At 62.4% G+C, this 15517-nt stretch overlaps 1 protein-coding gene across 6 annotated transcripts in view; it reads right to left on the bottom strand.

Moving 5' to 3' along the window:
* DOT1L (DOT1 like histone lysine methyltransferase) overlaps nt 1-15517 on the bottom strand; it is a 49489-nt gene that overhangs the window by 20701 nt on the left and 13271 nt on the right. For all 6 annotated transcript variants that reach the window (XR_012501690.1, XM_074351212.1, XM_074351211.1 and 3 more), the window contains 7 exons: nt 13503-13577; nt 11787-11850; nt 11065-11293; nt 9641-9735; nt 9191-9253; nt 4933-4988; nt 2798-2877 (listed from right to left, as the gene is read on the bottom strand). Coding sequence is in view for 5 of the 6 variants with exons in the window: in XM_074351212.1 (XP_074207313.1) it covers nt 2798-2877; nt 4933-4988; nt 9191-9253; nt 9641-9735; nt 11065-11293; nt 11787-11850; nt 13503-13577 (662 nt within the window). In the remaining variant the exon portion in view is untranslated. The remainder of the gene's footprint in view (nt 1-2797; nt 2878-4932; nt 4989-9190; nt 9254-9640; nt 9736-11064; nt 11294-11786; nt 11851-13502; nt 13578-15517) is intronic.

Here is a 15517-nt window from a genome sequence, read left to right as displayed (position 1 = left end):
CTGATTGTGGGCCGCCACGTACGCGCCACCCGGCCCCACACTCCTGCAAGGCCAGCTCGAGGCCGCGCAGTCTGTCGGCCCCTCCGCACCTCCGTGTTGTGCAGATGCACCAGACTCAAAGGACGCTGGGGGAACTGGGCCCTGACCCACGTGGACAGACAGACAGACAAAACCTGGCCAGGTTGGGGAGCAGAACAGCCCTGACAACAGTCTTCCCAGGCACTCGCCCCAGGGCCCTGCACGAATGTGGCCACGCTCACACTGTGGTTCCGGGGCCGCGGCACAGACTACAGGAGACATGGTCACAGACACACCGCCACCCACCAGCCCACGCCTCCCAGAACGAGACACAGAGGGCCAAACGTGAGAGTGAAACGATGGAAAGGTCCCACGTCAAGTGCAGAAGTCAGGGTGAGTCCAGGTGCACACATGCACGCAGACACACACGTGCACACACACGCGCACACACACTCACGCACACATACGCAGCCATCAGCGCTGCGGCCACCTGGCGACTATCTGGCTCTGTGATGGTGACACTTTCAACTCTTGTTTGCTTGAAATGTTTCATAACAAAGCGTGAGGGACCCACGCCCCTCTCATGCAGTGGATGAGGTGAGGATGGCACTGGGGGCCTCCTGGGCGCTGTGGCGACAGGACATGGGGCGGGGGAAGCAGGAAAGACACCTATCCAGGAGGGGTGCCCTGCCCACGGGGCGCCGCGGGAGCTCAGAGCTGCAGCAGGCGCTGCAGGAGCCGTTCTCACGAGCCCAAGGGTGAAGGGCGCTCTCTGGAGACCTCCCTGTAGGACAAGTGATCACTGGCGTCTTGGGTCATGACGGGAGAAGTGTGGTGACACCCCATCTGGGCTGCACCCGCACACCCCCGCCGAGGGCTTCCCCGACTTGGGCCTAGGAAGGGGAGCCGCCAACCGCAGAGCCCAGCTGGGCCCACGGCACATGGGGCTGCATCTCCAACCTTGCACTAAGGTCACGGCCCACGGGACCCAGGAGACCATCCCGTCAGGCAGGGAAAACCCTGAGAAGGACGGGCACCTGAGGTCAGCGCTCTAGCGGGGATGGTGACAGCCCAGCCTGGCCCGGAACTGCAGCCTGGCTATGGGCATCGGGGAGTCCAGGGAAGGAGCCCTAAGGCCGCACGCCCAAGCGCCCGAAACCACAGCGCGGGTTTGTTTCTAGGCTCCGGAAACAGGACAGCTCACACCTTCACCAGAGTCGTTTATCACCCTAAATGTCCACTAAGCACATGAGCCACCGGCCCTCCCCGCAGGGAGACAATGGAGCAGCAGAACTGGGGCCCATCTGCTCCAAGGACACAGACGAGACGCAGGCTGAGGGCGTGGGACGAGGGAAGAACGTGCACTCCCTCAGGATGGAGGACGCACAGGCTGTGTTCCTGCTGCTGGGGCCCCTGCACTGCTGGTCGGACCACCAATGGCGCTGCCATCGAGCACGGAAACGACACAGCCACGGCCCGAGGAAGACCAACTGGGGGGAAGGCCGGCCCCGTCTCCCTTCTGGGGCACGCCAGACCTGCTCCCCTAGTCCACATCAGAGCCCGACACCCTGCGGGACCCAGCAGCGGGGGCAGGAACGCAAACTGGGGACCAAATGAAACCAGTTGGCTCCCACTTATTTAGAAGGTTCTAGACTGGATGGTCTCACCGCTCTGATGCTCCACACGTGTCGACTCCACCAGAGTGGCTAAACTAGACCTCGAGGCAGCCCCACCTCGCACATGCAGCCGGGGATCTTGGGGCCGCCCACCTGAGGTCAGCTCCACCACGGCGGGGGGAAGCTGGGGACCGGAGGAGGCAGAACCGCCCCCCTCCAATTTCCAAGGAGAAGCGAGCTGGGCGCCGCAGCACTTCTGTCCAGTCCCTTCGTGGACTGTCAAGACGCAAAGACCAGGACGTTCCCCTACGCGAGGCTCTGGCCCAAGGCCAACACAGGATCTCTCTCCACAAAACCACTGGTGTGTCCCCAACCTCAGAGCTCGGATGAGTGCAGAGAAACCCCACCGAAGTGTGGAACAGGCTCTCAGGGAAATGCCCTGACCCGAGAACCAACACTCGACTCTCAGGCTTCGCGCCGCAACCTCTCTGCAGCTGTGCTGAGCGGTTTTGGCAGCCATTCTGAGACTCAGACGCAGGACGGGCACCCTCTCTTCCGGCAGCCCGCCTTTGCCTGGCCTGGGGCAGGACTGAGGGGTGGAGGGGGCAGCAGGGGTAGCCCTGGCTCGGGGGGCCGGGTCCGAACACAGGGAAGGCCCAGCAAAAGCCCAAGGGACCAGCCGGGACAACCCCGCGCCCTCGGTGCCTGCAGGTGAGGGTGGCCAAATGAATGGGGACAGCGATCAAGTCCGAATGTCAGATACACAGTGACTAACCCTCTAGGAGAAGCCAGGATGCCCCTGTTCACAAAAAGCTGCTTGCCGTCTTGGGGGAGTCCAAGTTACCCGGACAGCCTGCAGCTGTACCATGAGTCACCCAAGTCCCTGGGGCCGGTGGCCGGCTCCGGCCTGAGCAGGGGTGCGGGTCAGTGCTAGTCCGCCACACACACTGAGTGGGGAGGCTCCCCCTGCAGCTGGGTGACAACGGACAACAGTGGATGGAACCCCCTGCCTGAGGCCTTTCAACTGGGCCCGAGCTGGATGATGCCAATAAGACCCCAAGGCCGGTGATCAGTGCCACACCTCCGCAGCCCCACGAGGGTGCGGGCCAGGGAGCGCCTCGCGCACGCGGACAAGGCAGAGGGCAGGGTGGGGACTACGTTACCTTCCTTCATGTTTGCAAACCGCTCCTTCAGCTGGTGATCCACCTCAGGACCAAAGGCAAAGTTATTCACAAATATAACACTGCAAAATAATATTCCAGTTGAGTGAAACGAAGGTTCTCTCCACACGTGTGCAGAGCCGACCGCCTCCACCACTAGCTCAGCTCCGGGGCCACGCGGCTCTGCCTGCACCACCTCCGCCCGGCCTGGGACAGGCTCCCCGGCCCCCAGTGGGCTGGCTGCCCAGGGGCCCCACCTGCTCCTCAGACGCCCCTGAGGTCGGAACGCAGGCAGCACAAAAGCCACCTGGGCCCAGAGCCATGAGGACACCTGGCAGGGAGGCCGCACAGGCTGGTGTGCTTCAAAGTGAACCAGCCACCTGAGGGCCAGAGGGCCCAGAGCAGAGTTCTTCCAAGGGAGAGGGTGGCCCATCCTTCCCCGTTTCTCAAATGTCCGCTGGCACCAGATGGCCTGAGGACCTCTGCCTGCGGACGCCCACTGGGCTGGACGGCCAGGGGCCTGCTGTCCGGCACCCGGAGCCTGCGGGGCCCCCCATCTGTCCAGCTGGCTCGTGCCCACAGGGAGGAACTCTCTGGAGGGCAGGACACTAGGAACATCCACACCACTGGTGCAACTGAAGACCCTAAGCTAAGACAGACCGCCCTCCCCAGACTAGAGCTGGGTCGCGACTAATGCTGGGCCGCAGCAGCTGCCCGGCAGACGGGGCCCCTTCCTTGTGTGCCTATGAACAAGAGCAGAGGGCTGCAGCCGTGCCACGCTGCTGATTTTCATCTGCGCAAAGGGCAGCTGTGGTGGCCTGAGTGGGCAAGGCTGGACGTGGGCAGCAGCGGGAGAGGCGCCGCAGGTGTGAGGGCAGCCCCTCCCCTCCCCGCCCACTCACTCCAGAGGGACTCAGGAGATGGGAGGGGAACCCAGGCCGGAGGCGCCCGGGTCGCCCGGCAGAGCCCGCCCAGGCTGGCAAGCTGGGAAGGCTCCGGCAGGGAGTGGGGCCGGGAAGGCTGGATGCCAGAGTCTCGGGGAGGCGTGGGGAGGGAGTGAGCCAGAAGAGACCCTGTGGCCGCTCTAGCAGGATTCACAGGCCAGGAAACGAGGGAGCTGACCAAGGCCGGCTGAAGCAGAGATGGAGGCCCTCAAGGACAGAGGAGCCGGTCAGAGGTGGGGGGACACCCTGACGGGAGGCCGGGGGCGATATCTGAGGGGACGCAGGCAGATGAGGCCCAGGGAGTGGTGTGCTCACGGCCAGACTCGCTCCCCAGCAGAGAGGTCCTGGGGCACTCCGTGCCCGGGTCAGCTCATGGCGGCTACAACGAAGCTCCCAGACCCCATCTGATGGGGACATCGGGGGCTCAGCAGGGTTCTCTCAAGACAAAGGGGAGAGCATGCCCGACTCAGATGAGAAATTCTCACAGGAGAGCAAAAAAGGGACATGCTTTTGTGAAAGAGGAGTATCTTTTCTACTTGCCCCCAAGAGCCAGGTTAGGGGTGCAGGGTCAGTGTGCAGCAAGCTCGCAGGAGAAGGGGAGGCAAGACTGTGAGGTCAAAGCGGGGCTGGGTGAGACCCTCACCCCAGGGAGAGGGCTGAGAGTGCGTGACATGCCTCACCCACCCGGGAGCCTCACGGAGGGAGGGTAGAGCTCGAGGGTAGAGGGTGTGCCTGGCATGCACAAGGTCCTGGGTTCAATCCTCCATTAAAATAAACCTAATCACTGCCCCCATGAACAAAAAAACCCACCACCCTCAACAACAACAAAACCACACAAGAGCCACCAAACAGCAGCTGCACAAGCACCGCAGCCCAGCCCCGCCCGCCTCGGCCCCAGGCAAGGGAAGTGACAAGACAGAGCAGCAGAAAGGAGCCTCAGGGAGGGCAGACCCCTGTCAGGACTTGTGAGGACGGCTGAGGGCTCCTGGCAGCCTCTCTCTGTAAGAGGCACGCAGAGGCAGGGAGCCCGGGGTCAGACTGTGCGGCCGCCCGCCCTCTGGGGCCCTCCCTGGCTCGCTGTCCCCTACTCTGGGGCCGTGGCCCCTGCCGGGGCGAGGTGACCAGGGAGGGGAGCCATGCTGCCTCTGCCCTGCTGGCCAGGCCCCAGAGCCCGCACCCCAGCCCCAGCCATACCTCGTGTTGGCGATCCGCTCCCTCCACTCCTCCGAGAGGAAATCGCCTCTCTCCAGCTGAAGGGAGAAAACAGAAACAGCCCATCACTCTGGAGGGCTCGCTGGCCTCTGTGCCTGCCCGCACCCACCCCGAAGGAGATGGAATGAGCAGAGGTCCCCCGTGGGGAGGACGCGGCTAGACTTCGGTGTGGCCAGGCTCCCAGAAGGGGACGTCGGGGAGAAGTTGAGACCGTGCCCGCAGGGGAACCACACATTTGGAGGGCTTGCTGCCTGGGGCACCGGAGAAGGGGCCGGAGTCCCAACGCATGTCCACACGGGGCCGGCAGAGGGCGCCAGAAGCGGCTGTTCTGGACCTTGGGCTGCACCTCCCGTGGCTGCCGACCTCGCTGTGTTTACCTGAGAGCAGGGCCATCCTCACACCTCCAACACCTGCTCTCAATGCTACTTCTGGGAGCAGACTAATCTCATTTTGCCTCAAGGCCAAAGTCTGTCCAAGAGAACACAAGTCTTATTAACCTAATTGTCCAGAGCTGCAACACTCAGAAAACCAAGAAATCTGGTTGTGTAATTCTTCAAAAGAGGCTCTCGTCACACTCCTGGGCATCCACCCGAGACAACTGAAAACAGAGCTCCACAGAGAAACCTCTACCCCACATCCACGGGAGCAAAAGCAGAAACCATCCACGTGTCCATGGACAGATGACAGATACACACACGTGGTCCCTCCACACGCGGGAGCATTGCTCAGCCGAGAAAAGGGGAGAAGCACTGACACTCGCTGCCACGTGGACAGACCCAGAGAGCACGGTGCTCAGTGAAGGAAGACGACACAGAAGGACACACAGTGTGTGATCCCATATATATAAAATGTCCAGAACAGGCCAGTCCACAGGGACACAGTCAGACAAGGGTGGGTGGAGGCGCATGCTACCAGGTGACTGGGGACGCTTCCTCACGGTGAGAGGTATGGCACTGCCCAGCAGTCCTGGCCCCAGCCTCTCTCAGGATGGGCAGGAGGGCAGACCCTGAGCAGAGAGGGTCCCTCAAGTGCTGCTGTCCCGTGTGGCTGTGCCGGGGGAGCAGCTGCAGGTTCGGCACCCTCCAGCACACACGGAGACCCCAGGGTATCCGAGCATGAGGGGCCAAGCTGGCTGTGCTGAAGCACTCAGGTGCCGCGGGGGGTCGCCCGCATCCTGGTGGTCGGTCGTGGCTCTCTGGGTCCTCTCCCCGCACACAGCCCAGCCAGGCCCGGGGGCGCTGACCGCCCAGGAGCAGCTGCAGGTACGCGCAGACAGCTGTGCCTGAACAGCCGGCCCCGTCTGGTCCACCCTGCCCTGGACCAGCTGGAGGGCAGCCTCACCCGGAGGGAGGCCATGCCACCTCCCGGATGGGCACCTCCGTGAGGCCGCCACCTGCTCTGGGCGCTGGGAACCTTCTGGGTGCCAGCCCGCCACCAGGCGCCAACAGCATGTGGTTACCCAGGCAGCTCCAGGCAGAGGGGGCACCCTGAGGTGTGATGGACAGACACGCAGGCAGAAGCCACGCGTAGGGAGGGGACGGGGACCCACTGGGAGGAGAGCCCTGGGCGGCAGGGCCAGTGAGGGGGCCCAGGAGGCGGCCCTGGCCCTGGGCTGCTCTTAGGCTCCTGCTGGCCTCACTCCCTCTTCAGCTGTTAAGAAGCGCAGGCAGGACGCCACCTGCCAGTCAGGGCGCCTGGTCAAAGCCAGAGAGCCACGGGAGGGCCTCTCCAGACCCAGGACGTTCAGCAGGGACTGCCATGACACCCTCCTGGGCAGGGCTGCATGGGGAGGCTGCTCCCTGGAAAAGGTCCAGGGGATGCCAGAGCCATGGCTGTTCCTGACACAGCAGCGACCAAGCGCCCTCTGAGCCGAATTCTGCTCCCAGACACCTCGATGGGGCCATGGCAGGGCCAGTGAGCGCCCTGAACCACAGGCAGCAAAGAGTGAGAGGCTGCCACGCAGGGAGGTGCCCAGCACGCAGAGGCACCGCTGACCGTCACACAGCCCCGCCTCCTGCCCCGGCTGCGGCACCGGCAGCTAGAACCACGCTCCGCGCACAGCGCGGAGGTGCCCATGGGGCCACCAGGCATCCCTGGGACCGGTGTCAACCCAAGCAAACTTGGATACTATGTGCTTCAACTGTCTAACCCTCTCACCAGAAGCAGGAAGCACTTTTTAAACTTAAAAAACCTGCGTTTTAGGAGGTCACACGGTTTTAGGAAAACAAACAGCCATCCAGGAGCTCAGGGCCGGGCTAGCGGACACGGAGCCCGGCGGGAAGGTGCCCCTGGGGGCAGGGGCCAGCTGGGCTGCCTGCCCTCCGCCTGAGCGACGAGCCCCAGAGGCCCTCCGACGTGGGAGGGCCCCGGGAGGGCAGGACACGCCCCTCACTTTCCACCTAGGGGGAGCATCCTGCGAGGACCTCCACCACGGAGAAGGGGAGGGGGGCTGGGCCCGCGCTGTGGCTGTGCGAGTCCAGGTCCAAGGAAAGCAGGGCAGCGGCAGGGGGCACGTCGCCACTCACCCCACCAGGCCAGCGCCACCCTGGAGCCAGAACCGCACAGCGCGAGAAAGGAAGACTACGGACCAGTGTCCCTCCTGGGCACAAACGCCCTCGGTGACACAGGAACAAACCAGAGGCCCAACAACATGTGAAAGAACGGCACCCTGGGACCATGTGGGGGGCACCCGGACATGGAAGGCTGCCTCAGCTTTTGTGCTCATCTCATTAACAGGCCACAGAAAGACTCACGCCAGCATCTCGACAGGTGCAGGCAGAAAAGCCGTCAGCAAGACCCAGTCTCTGTTAGATTTTCAGCAAGGTAAGAATGGACGGGGGCTCCATCAACTGGAAAACCACATCCACAGAAACCTACAGCCAACATCACACTCGGGGCGACACTCTCAAGGCTTGGCGCTGAGAGCGGGGCAGGCCCAGCGGTGCCCTGTCCCCGCCACCTTCCACCCAGCAAATGCCGGGAGACAGAGCAGGATGGGCCGGGCCCGGAGGGAAGGCGCAAGGCTGTCTCTGCTCAAAGGCGACGTGACCCTCTGCACAGGAATTCCAACACAGTCAACAGCGACAACCAAAACCCTCTGGAACCGGCACAACAGCGACAGCGAGGCCGCCGGCTGACGGCACTGCCGCGCGTTGCCACACCAGGGGCCAGCGCTCTCCTAGAAACCAGCAGGAAACCAGCAGAACTCGGAATTAAAAAGACAACACCCCTTAAATCAGCACCAAAAACGTGAGACGCTTCAGCTGCCTAACAAGGTACGTACCAGACCCATGTGAGAAAGCTACAGAACTTGGACAAATCAGACCAAAAAGGAACAACTCGACGCCCACACACACAGAATTGAGCCCAGACCCAGGCCTCACAGCCTCTGCGAGCGCGAACTCCAAGTGGGCCACAGGCCTGGAGGCCAAGCCCCAGACCTCAGAGCTCCGGTGACACGCTGCAGACCTGACCTCCAAGCACAGCCCACGAAGGGAGAAGCAGGCGCCCCTAAGGGCCTGGTGCCCCCCTTCCCTGCCCCCCGGCTGCCAGCCCAAGGCCGTGGTCGCTCTGCTAACCCAAGCCGAGCACCACAAGGGCCTGGGGGCTGCAGCAGGAGCAGGGCGGGGCCTCGGGCCTGGGCTCCATGAGGGGGACCCGCCACCTGCGGTGCTCAGGAGGGGCCCAGGGCTGACAGCTGCACAGCAGCCAGGCGTCCAATGCAATGGAAACCCCTGAAGAGACAGACGAAGCCTTGAGCACAGACACGCGCTGCAGACACACAGCAAGGGTGTGGACACAGACGCCCTGGGCAGGAGGGGCCAGGAGCCAGACCCGAGGAGCCTCTGTGACGAGAGGCCTGGCAGAGTGACGGAGAGTCGGGGGCGGAGAGAGAGCGGCACCAGGAGAGCTAGAGACTCGTCTGCTGGGCCACACGTGGCTGGGGGGGATGCCACCCCGCTGGCCAGCTCTGCCCACCCAGCAGCGGCTGCCCCCAAAGACTCGGGGCTCCCGAGGCCTCGTCGAGTGCCCAGGGGCCACCTCTGTTCTCTGAGCCCGCAGTGCAGGAGGAGCTGGACCGCGGCCAAAGGGGCCCCGGAGAACGGAGGCAGAGGGTGGCTGGAGCGTGGAAAGAGGTAGGGGAGGGAGGAGGGAGGCGGGAGGCGGCGGCCGGGCGCGAGGCCGGGCGGTCAGGGCAGGGGGCCGCAGTTAGCGCGGGGGCATGAGCCATGGCACTCACTGTGTATTCTGCATGCTTTTTTCCATACCATTTCATCCACTTCCTGAACTCGCGGTCCATGGTCTGCAAGGGAACCAGAGGCCTGTCAGGAACCCGGGCGGCAGGAGGCAGGGCGCCTGCGGCTCCCCGTGTCCCCCTCCCCCAGCCCCAGGGAAGCAGAGGCTCTAAATACATTTCCGTGGGGATGTGGCCTCTCAGGTGCACCCACTCCCCTGAACTGCTGACCCCCAGCAGGCGCTGGCCCAACAGGGACGCCAGCGTAGCCTTCTCTAGGGCAGTGAGGGGAGGCAGCTGGACAGCCTGAGACACACAGTGGGCGACCCCTCCGGAGCCCTGCCCCACTGTCCCTCCCCTCGAAGGCCCCCCGCCCCGCCCCTGCTCACAGAGAACCCAGGAGCCCAGGCTGGAAAGGAAGGAGCTGCAGCCCACCCGGGGCCCAGGACCTCTCACCTCCGCGTACTTGGCTGGGATGTCTGCTTTCTCGACACCATAGTGATGTTTGCAGTTGGTGGCCGCGGCGACCTGCAGCACGACCTGGCCCACTCCTTCGGGGGGGGGGGGCAAGCGTCAGACACCGAGGAAGGGCCACACCTGAGCAGCAGGTGGGGGCCACAAGGTAGCCAGGCAGAGGCACTCAGCAAAGGTACTAGAGGTCACAAAACATATTCAAACGCCCCAGGCTGCTGGCTGAGCCCCCCCAAGGCACGGCCGTCTGTGTTCCAGTTTATCATCCACAGACAGCACCCCCTGGCTTGGTCCACAGCCCTAAGTGGCACGAACTGCCCAGACAGACAAGGCTCCACGAGAATGAGCAGCACCTCCAGAAGGCCCGTCCAGCACACGGCAGCCTGGCTGCCTCGACAAAGCCCGCCAACCTCAGAGCGTCCTCCCTGAGTCTGAAGCAGGATGGGAGCGCTAGGGAGACATGGGCAGAGTCTGCTCTGTCTTCACGTCAAAAGGAAGCTTTCTAAATGGTCTTCCCTTGAACTCAGGTCACTGGCATTTCAAGTGAAGTATGAGGAGCACCCCGATCTCCCGCCTTGAATAGAATGTACTACCACACGGGGTCAACACAGAAGCCGTGAGGTCCCTCCCCAGCGACAGAAGGGAAGGTGCTGCTCGCTGGCACTTTTCAGAAATCACAAGCCTTCTGACACGTACAGAAGTTTCACGGCCTTTTAGAAAAATGACTTTTGAACTACATGCGTTCTTATGAAAACACGAACTACACACTTCAAAAAATTAAAGAGCCATCTTCGTCCCCATTTCAGAGCCCGAGACCATGCCTGACTGAGAGGGGACTTCGGCTTTGTAAGCACAAGGTTCTCATGTGGAAAACAAGGTCCCACGGGGGTGGCAGAGACACCCCAGAGGGCTGTGCCTGGGGCTCCTGATGGAGCATCAATGACGTGACAGACAGTCCCCCATCGGCCCTGCACCTCCACGCACCCCACTGGGAATCAATCACGACACGGCGCCTCAGGTGCACACCCACCAAGCCCCGCCCCCAGGAAGCGCCACGCAGGTGCAGGAGGGCAGCTCACAAGCCAAAGGAGGTGGGGGTGCTGCTCAGGGCTGGTGAGTGCCAGCAAGACTGGAGGGGGCTGGTCCATAGTGGTCCCCAGAGCAAGCCCCAGACCCAGCAGGGAGCGTGGCAACGAGGTGGGGCCAGGCCGGGGTGGCTCAGTGGGGGTGGCAGGCTCTGTGAACACACAGCCCGCGGGCCCTCTCCCAGGGCTGAGAGACGGGGCAGGCTCTGGGCTCTGGGCAGGTGGGCAATTTGGGGCTTGCTGGGTGAGGCACAGGCAGTACCGGCACAGGACTGCCCAGGGCCGGGACCCCCGGCCCCACCGCGGGCCCCACCGCGCCCTCACCGCTGCCCAGGTCCACGAACAGGTCATCCTCGGTCATCTTGATCTCGTCGATCATCTGGGCGACCAGGTCGAAGGAGGTCTCTCCGTACACCTCCGGGGAGAAGGGCTCGTAGTTGTTCAGCTTCTCGGGGTCAGTGACCGAGTGGTTGTAGACCTGCTGCAGGATGTGCCGCAGGAGCCCGGTGGACGGCCGCGTGTTCAGTTTCATGGGTTGTGTGGTCCCCTTCCACTGCGGCGGCAGCAGGGGCACCGTGACAGTCTGCCCCCCACCCCCGCCACCAGCCACACGCAGCCACGTGTGTGCATGTATGTGGACACAGGAACCTGCGTGCCCGCGTAAGGGGTGGGGGCCCAGGATGCGTGAGTTCTCTGGACAGTTTCCCAGCCGGCCTGTCCTGGCACGCGCGCCCGGCCAGGTGAGGCCAGGGGAGCCTGTCAGCCCCACGCTCAGAGCGCCCATGGGGCTGGGTGAAGGACAGAAGCCCCAGGAAAGCTCCTTGTCGCCCACCTGCCCACGCGCTGTGGCCCACAGGACACTGGGGGCAACTTTGGGAGGAAACCAGGTCTGCCTGGTCCCGACTGCCCGTGTCACAGCAGAGCAATTCCCTGACCCTCGCCACTCCCAGGTGGCCAGGGGGCGGGAGGCGTGGCTAAACCGCCCAGGCGATAAGACATGGGCCAAGAGCAGGAGACGGGCCTGGAGGTCAGGGAAGGCCACCTACCAGCTGGTGGATGCTGTCGATGGCCCGGTTGTACTTGTCACAGAGCCTCTGCATGCTTTCGAAGCTGAAAAGGCAAGGAAAGGCGGTGGTGACCGTCGAGCTCAGAACAAGCCAGCAGGCCTCTCGGGGGACAGCAAGGAAGGGCCGTGGGCAGAGGTCCCGGGGGCATCATGGGCCCTGGGAGCATCTGGGAGGGGGCGGCTCCCGGTCCATGCCTGCCTCATCAGCGGTGTGCCCTGCCGGCCTCGGGTGAGGACAGATCAAGGCTGGGGAGCCGCCAGGGCGAGTGCTCTCACCGCCCGGGTCGCCCAGGTGTCCGTGAATGACACTCCCGCACCCTGGCCCCTAGCGCTCAATCTGTAAAACGCAAGGATGGACTCCGAGCCAGACTGAGGTCTCGGCCTGCATTTCCCCTGCAGTCCTCGGGGAGAAAGCCCCGCACCGTCCCTCGACCAAATTAATTCCTTGCCTCCCAATTTTACACCTCCTTCAACCTGATGACTGAAGCCCCCCGAAAGCCTCCAACTGCACCCAGAAGAGACTTCTTCCCAGAAGGATGAGCCTGCCCACAGGATGTCCCCACACCTGGTCCCTGGCAGACGGGGCTGGCCCTGCTGTCTTGGGTCACCCGCTCTGAGCAGGACCCTAAGGTCCCTCGGGTCCCTCAAGTGGATGCCATCAGGGGATGCCCCTCCCAGCCCCACAACCTTCCGGCCCTTCATCGACCAACTGACCCGGGAGGGAAGAACTTCCAACGCCCTGCCAGCACCTTGTAGCAGAAGCACCTTTAAAACACTGGCTGCGCTAGGTCAGGAACAGGGTGCCCCCCCAGCTGTCAGACGTGAGCCACAGGAACCACTCGAGCCCCACTCAGGGGCCCTAACCCCAGGGGAGGAGGGGCCCTGAAGGAGGGTCAGTGGCCACGGGTGTGCCCAGCGGCCCGAGCCTATACAGCCACCTGTGCGGCTGCTCCCAGGTCTGACTGCTCCGGACGAGGAGCAGGCACAGGGCCCTTCTTTTCACAGCAGCAGGTGCTAATCATCAAATGGGCTGGAGGTGGGCAGTGAAGGGAAGAGGACGGGGGCTGACTGAGGCCGGGAGGCCACCCCGCAGACCAACAAGTCCTCCAGACAAGAAGGGAGAGTGAGTGAAGAGGCCTGGCCGCGGGCCCTGAAGGGCTCGAGGGCGCCTCTGGGCTGTGTTGTTGAGGGCGCAGACCGAGCACTGGGAGCCTGCCAAGAGCCCAAACAGGCAGGAGCATGGAAGGCTGGCCCTCTTTCTCAAAGCAAAACAAGAAGAACTCCAGGCAAGCATTCCAGACACAGCCTCGCCTTCCCCACCCACAGGACTTTCCACAGAGAACCCGGATGTGCCTGCAGGAGACTGTGAGGAGCAGCCAAGCCAAGCGGGCCCAGGCCAGGGCTGGGCAGGGCCCGCGGCCCAGAGGCCGGGCCCGCAGCGCCAGCGGCCACCTGCTGCGGAGACAGCGGCTCCGAACTTGGGGTAGCTTCACACATTCCAGCCCCAGTTTCCGCCCCTTCCAGTTATGTCCTCACTCTGACAGCTGCTGCCAATATTTGATAAACATTTCCGACCAAAATAACTCCACGCAGGCTGCAGCCAAATCGAAAAGGAAGTTTCCCACCCGCCTGCGCCGTCGAGGAAGATCTAATCCTAGGCTGCGTCCCCCCTGGGGAAGCGGCTCAGACTGCTTGCCTTTTGGTGTCGTAGTCAATTAGAACGTAATTCTCCATGGCGAGCTTGAGGTCCGGGATCTCCTCACAGACCCACCTGGAACACAAAGGCGAGCATCGTTAGTGCTCTGTCACCGCCCTCCGCACTGTTCTTAAGCACTGTCCACTCCCCAGACAGAAACAAAACAACCTCGTTACTAGGCTCAAAGCGGGAAGGAGGGGAGGGAGGCTTTACTTCAAGACAACCGCTGTCCTGCTCACGGTGCTGGTGGCATGACTCACACAAGCTCTACGCCGCTTCCAGCTCAAACAACGCTGGCTGTTGGGAGCTAAACAGACTTACGTGTTCCGGGTCTAGGAACCCATCAGCTCAAATCAGAGAGTTTGAAAAGCAATGCTATCCATCAGAAGTGAAAGGGAACTGCTATTTGAAGAACGAACTAACGCCAAGACAAACAATGGGGTTACTTCAACAAATGTTGCAAGGGAAAAAAAGAGATGGAGGGGGAACCTACAGACTGCAAGACAGAAAAATACATCCACCCATCCCAAGGTGTGACCCTGCTCAGATCCTGACACGATCTAGAGAAGAATCGCGGAAGAGGAGTCATCACACAGCTCTCGCGGGGGATAAAGGGAGAATAAGAGGCGTCATGAAAAACGGCCTGTCAGTAAATGCGACAACTTAGGAGAAACGGACAAACTCCTTGGAGTCACAAATTACCAAAGCTGACATCAGAAGAAGCAGAGTATCTGAACAGCCCTACACCTATCACAGAGCTCGGCCTCCCGAATGCCTTCCACAAAGCAGCTCCAAGCCCAGACGGCTTCACTGGTGAACTCCACCAGTTACTGGAGAATCACACTGGCCCCTCTCAGTTTTGTGAGGCCAGCGTTCCCCTGACATCAAAGCCAGAGAAGAGCAAAGCCTTGTAAAGTGAAAGTCACCACAAGCAAGGAGATCTACAGACAGTATCCCCCACGAACACAGGCACAAACCCCTTAGAAGTATCAGCAAACTGAAGTCAGCGAGACGCCTTGTTCACGTGAGTTTACCCCAGCAATGACAAGTTGCCTGACATTCTAAAGCGAGTCACAGTAATTCGCCTCATTAAGAGATAAAGGAGAGAAAAATCACACGATCTTCTCGACAGAGACCCAGGACGCCCAGGACAAGATGCAGCTCCTATCCGTGACACACACTCAGGACCCCGGAGACCGGAGGAGGGGCGACGCGGCTGGCTGCTGCGGGCAGTCTCCGCTGTGCCTGCTGCCGCCTCCGGCTCTCTGGAGACAGGGGCCTGTAGGAAGGAGGAGGCGATGCTCCCCGGCCCGCCAGAGTTCCCGTGTCCCTGGCAGTCCCCTCATCCCAGGCCCCTCCAAACATGCATGCGGGCCAGAGCCACCGGTGGGCCAGCACTCCCACCTCCCTTGTGGTCTGGCTCCTCCCCCTGCGAGGCCCGGCTCAGCCTCCACGTGTTGCACCCCGTCCCGGGTCCCTGAGTCTCTCCACCTCGGCCTTCAGAGCCAGCACCTTCACTGCCAGCCAGCGCGTCTCACGGTGACTTCTCTGCTCAGCACACACTTTCCGCCAGGAGCCCGTGCCCGGAAGACAGAGGCCCCACAGCCCAAACCAAACTGGCGGTGTGAGCCCGGGCCCCCAAGGTGGGGACGGGTGGGGACCGCAGACGTCTGCCACAGGCCCCGGCCAGCACCACACGGCAGGAAAAAAGAACGGACGTCAGAGAGGCTGGGAAGGAGGACGCAAAACTGTCTCTGCGCGCAGACACGGCTCCGTACACCAACCCCCCCAAGGAATTCAGAGAAGTTACCAGAACTTGTGTGAATTCTGGTCACGTGAAGCAAGGTCACAGGACCCAAGGTCAACTGTATTTATAAATACGAGCAACAAAGAGCTTAAAAAAATAAAAATTTCACGTGCTACTTAAGATAACGCTAAAGCACACACACTCAGGGGTAATTCTAGTGAAAGAGGTGGCAGGCCTCTACGCTGAAAACCGTCGGGCACTGCCGACA

The sequence above is a fragment of the Camelus bactrianus genome, chromosome 22, assembly GCF_048773025.1.
Source record: "Camelus bactrianus isolate YW-2024 breed Bactrian camel chromosome 22, ASM4877302v1, whole genome shotgun sequence".
Taxonomy (NCBI): Eukaryota; Metazoa; Chordata; class Mammalia; order Artiodactyla; family Camelidae; genus Camelus; species Camelus bactrianus.
This window is presented reverse-complemented; position numbering and strand designations above follow the sequence as displayed.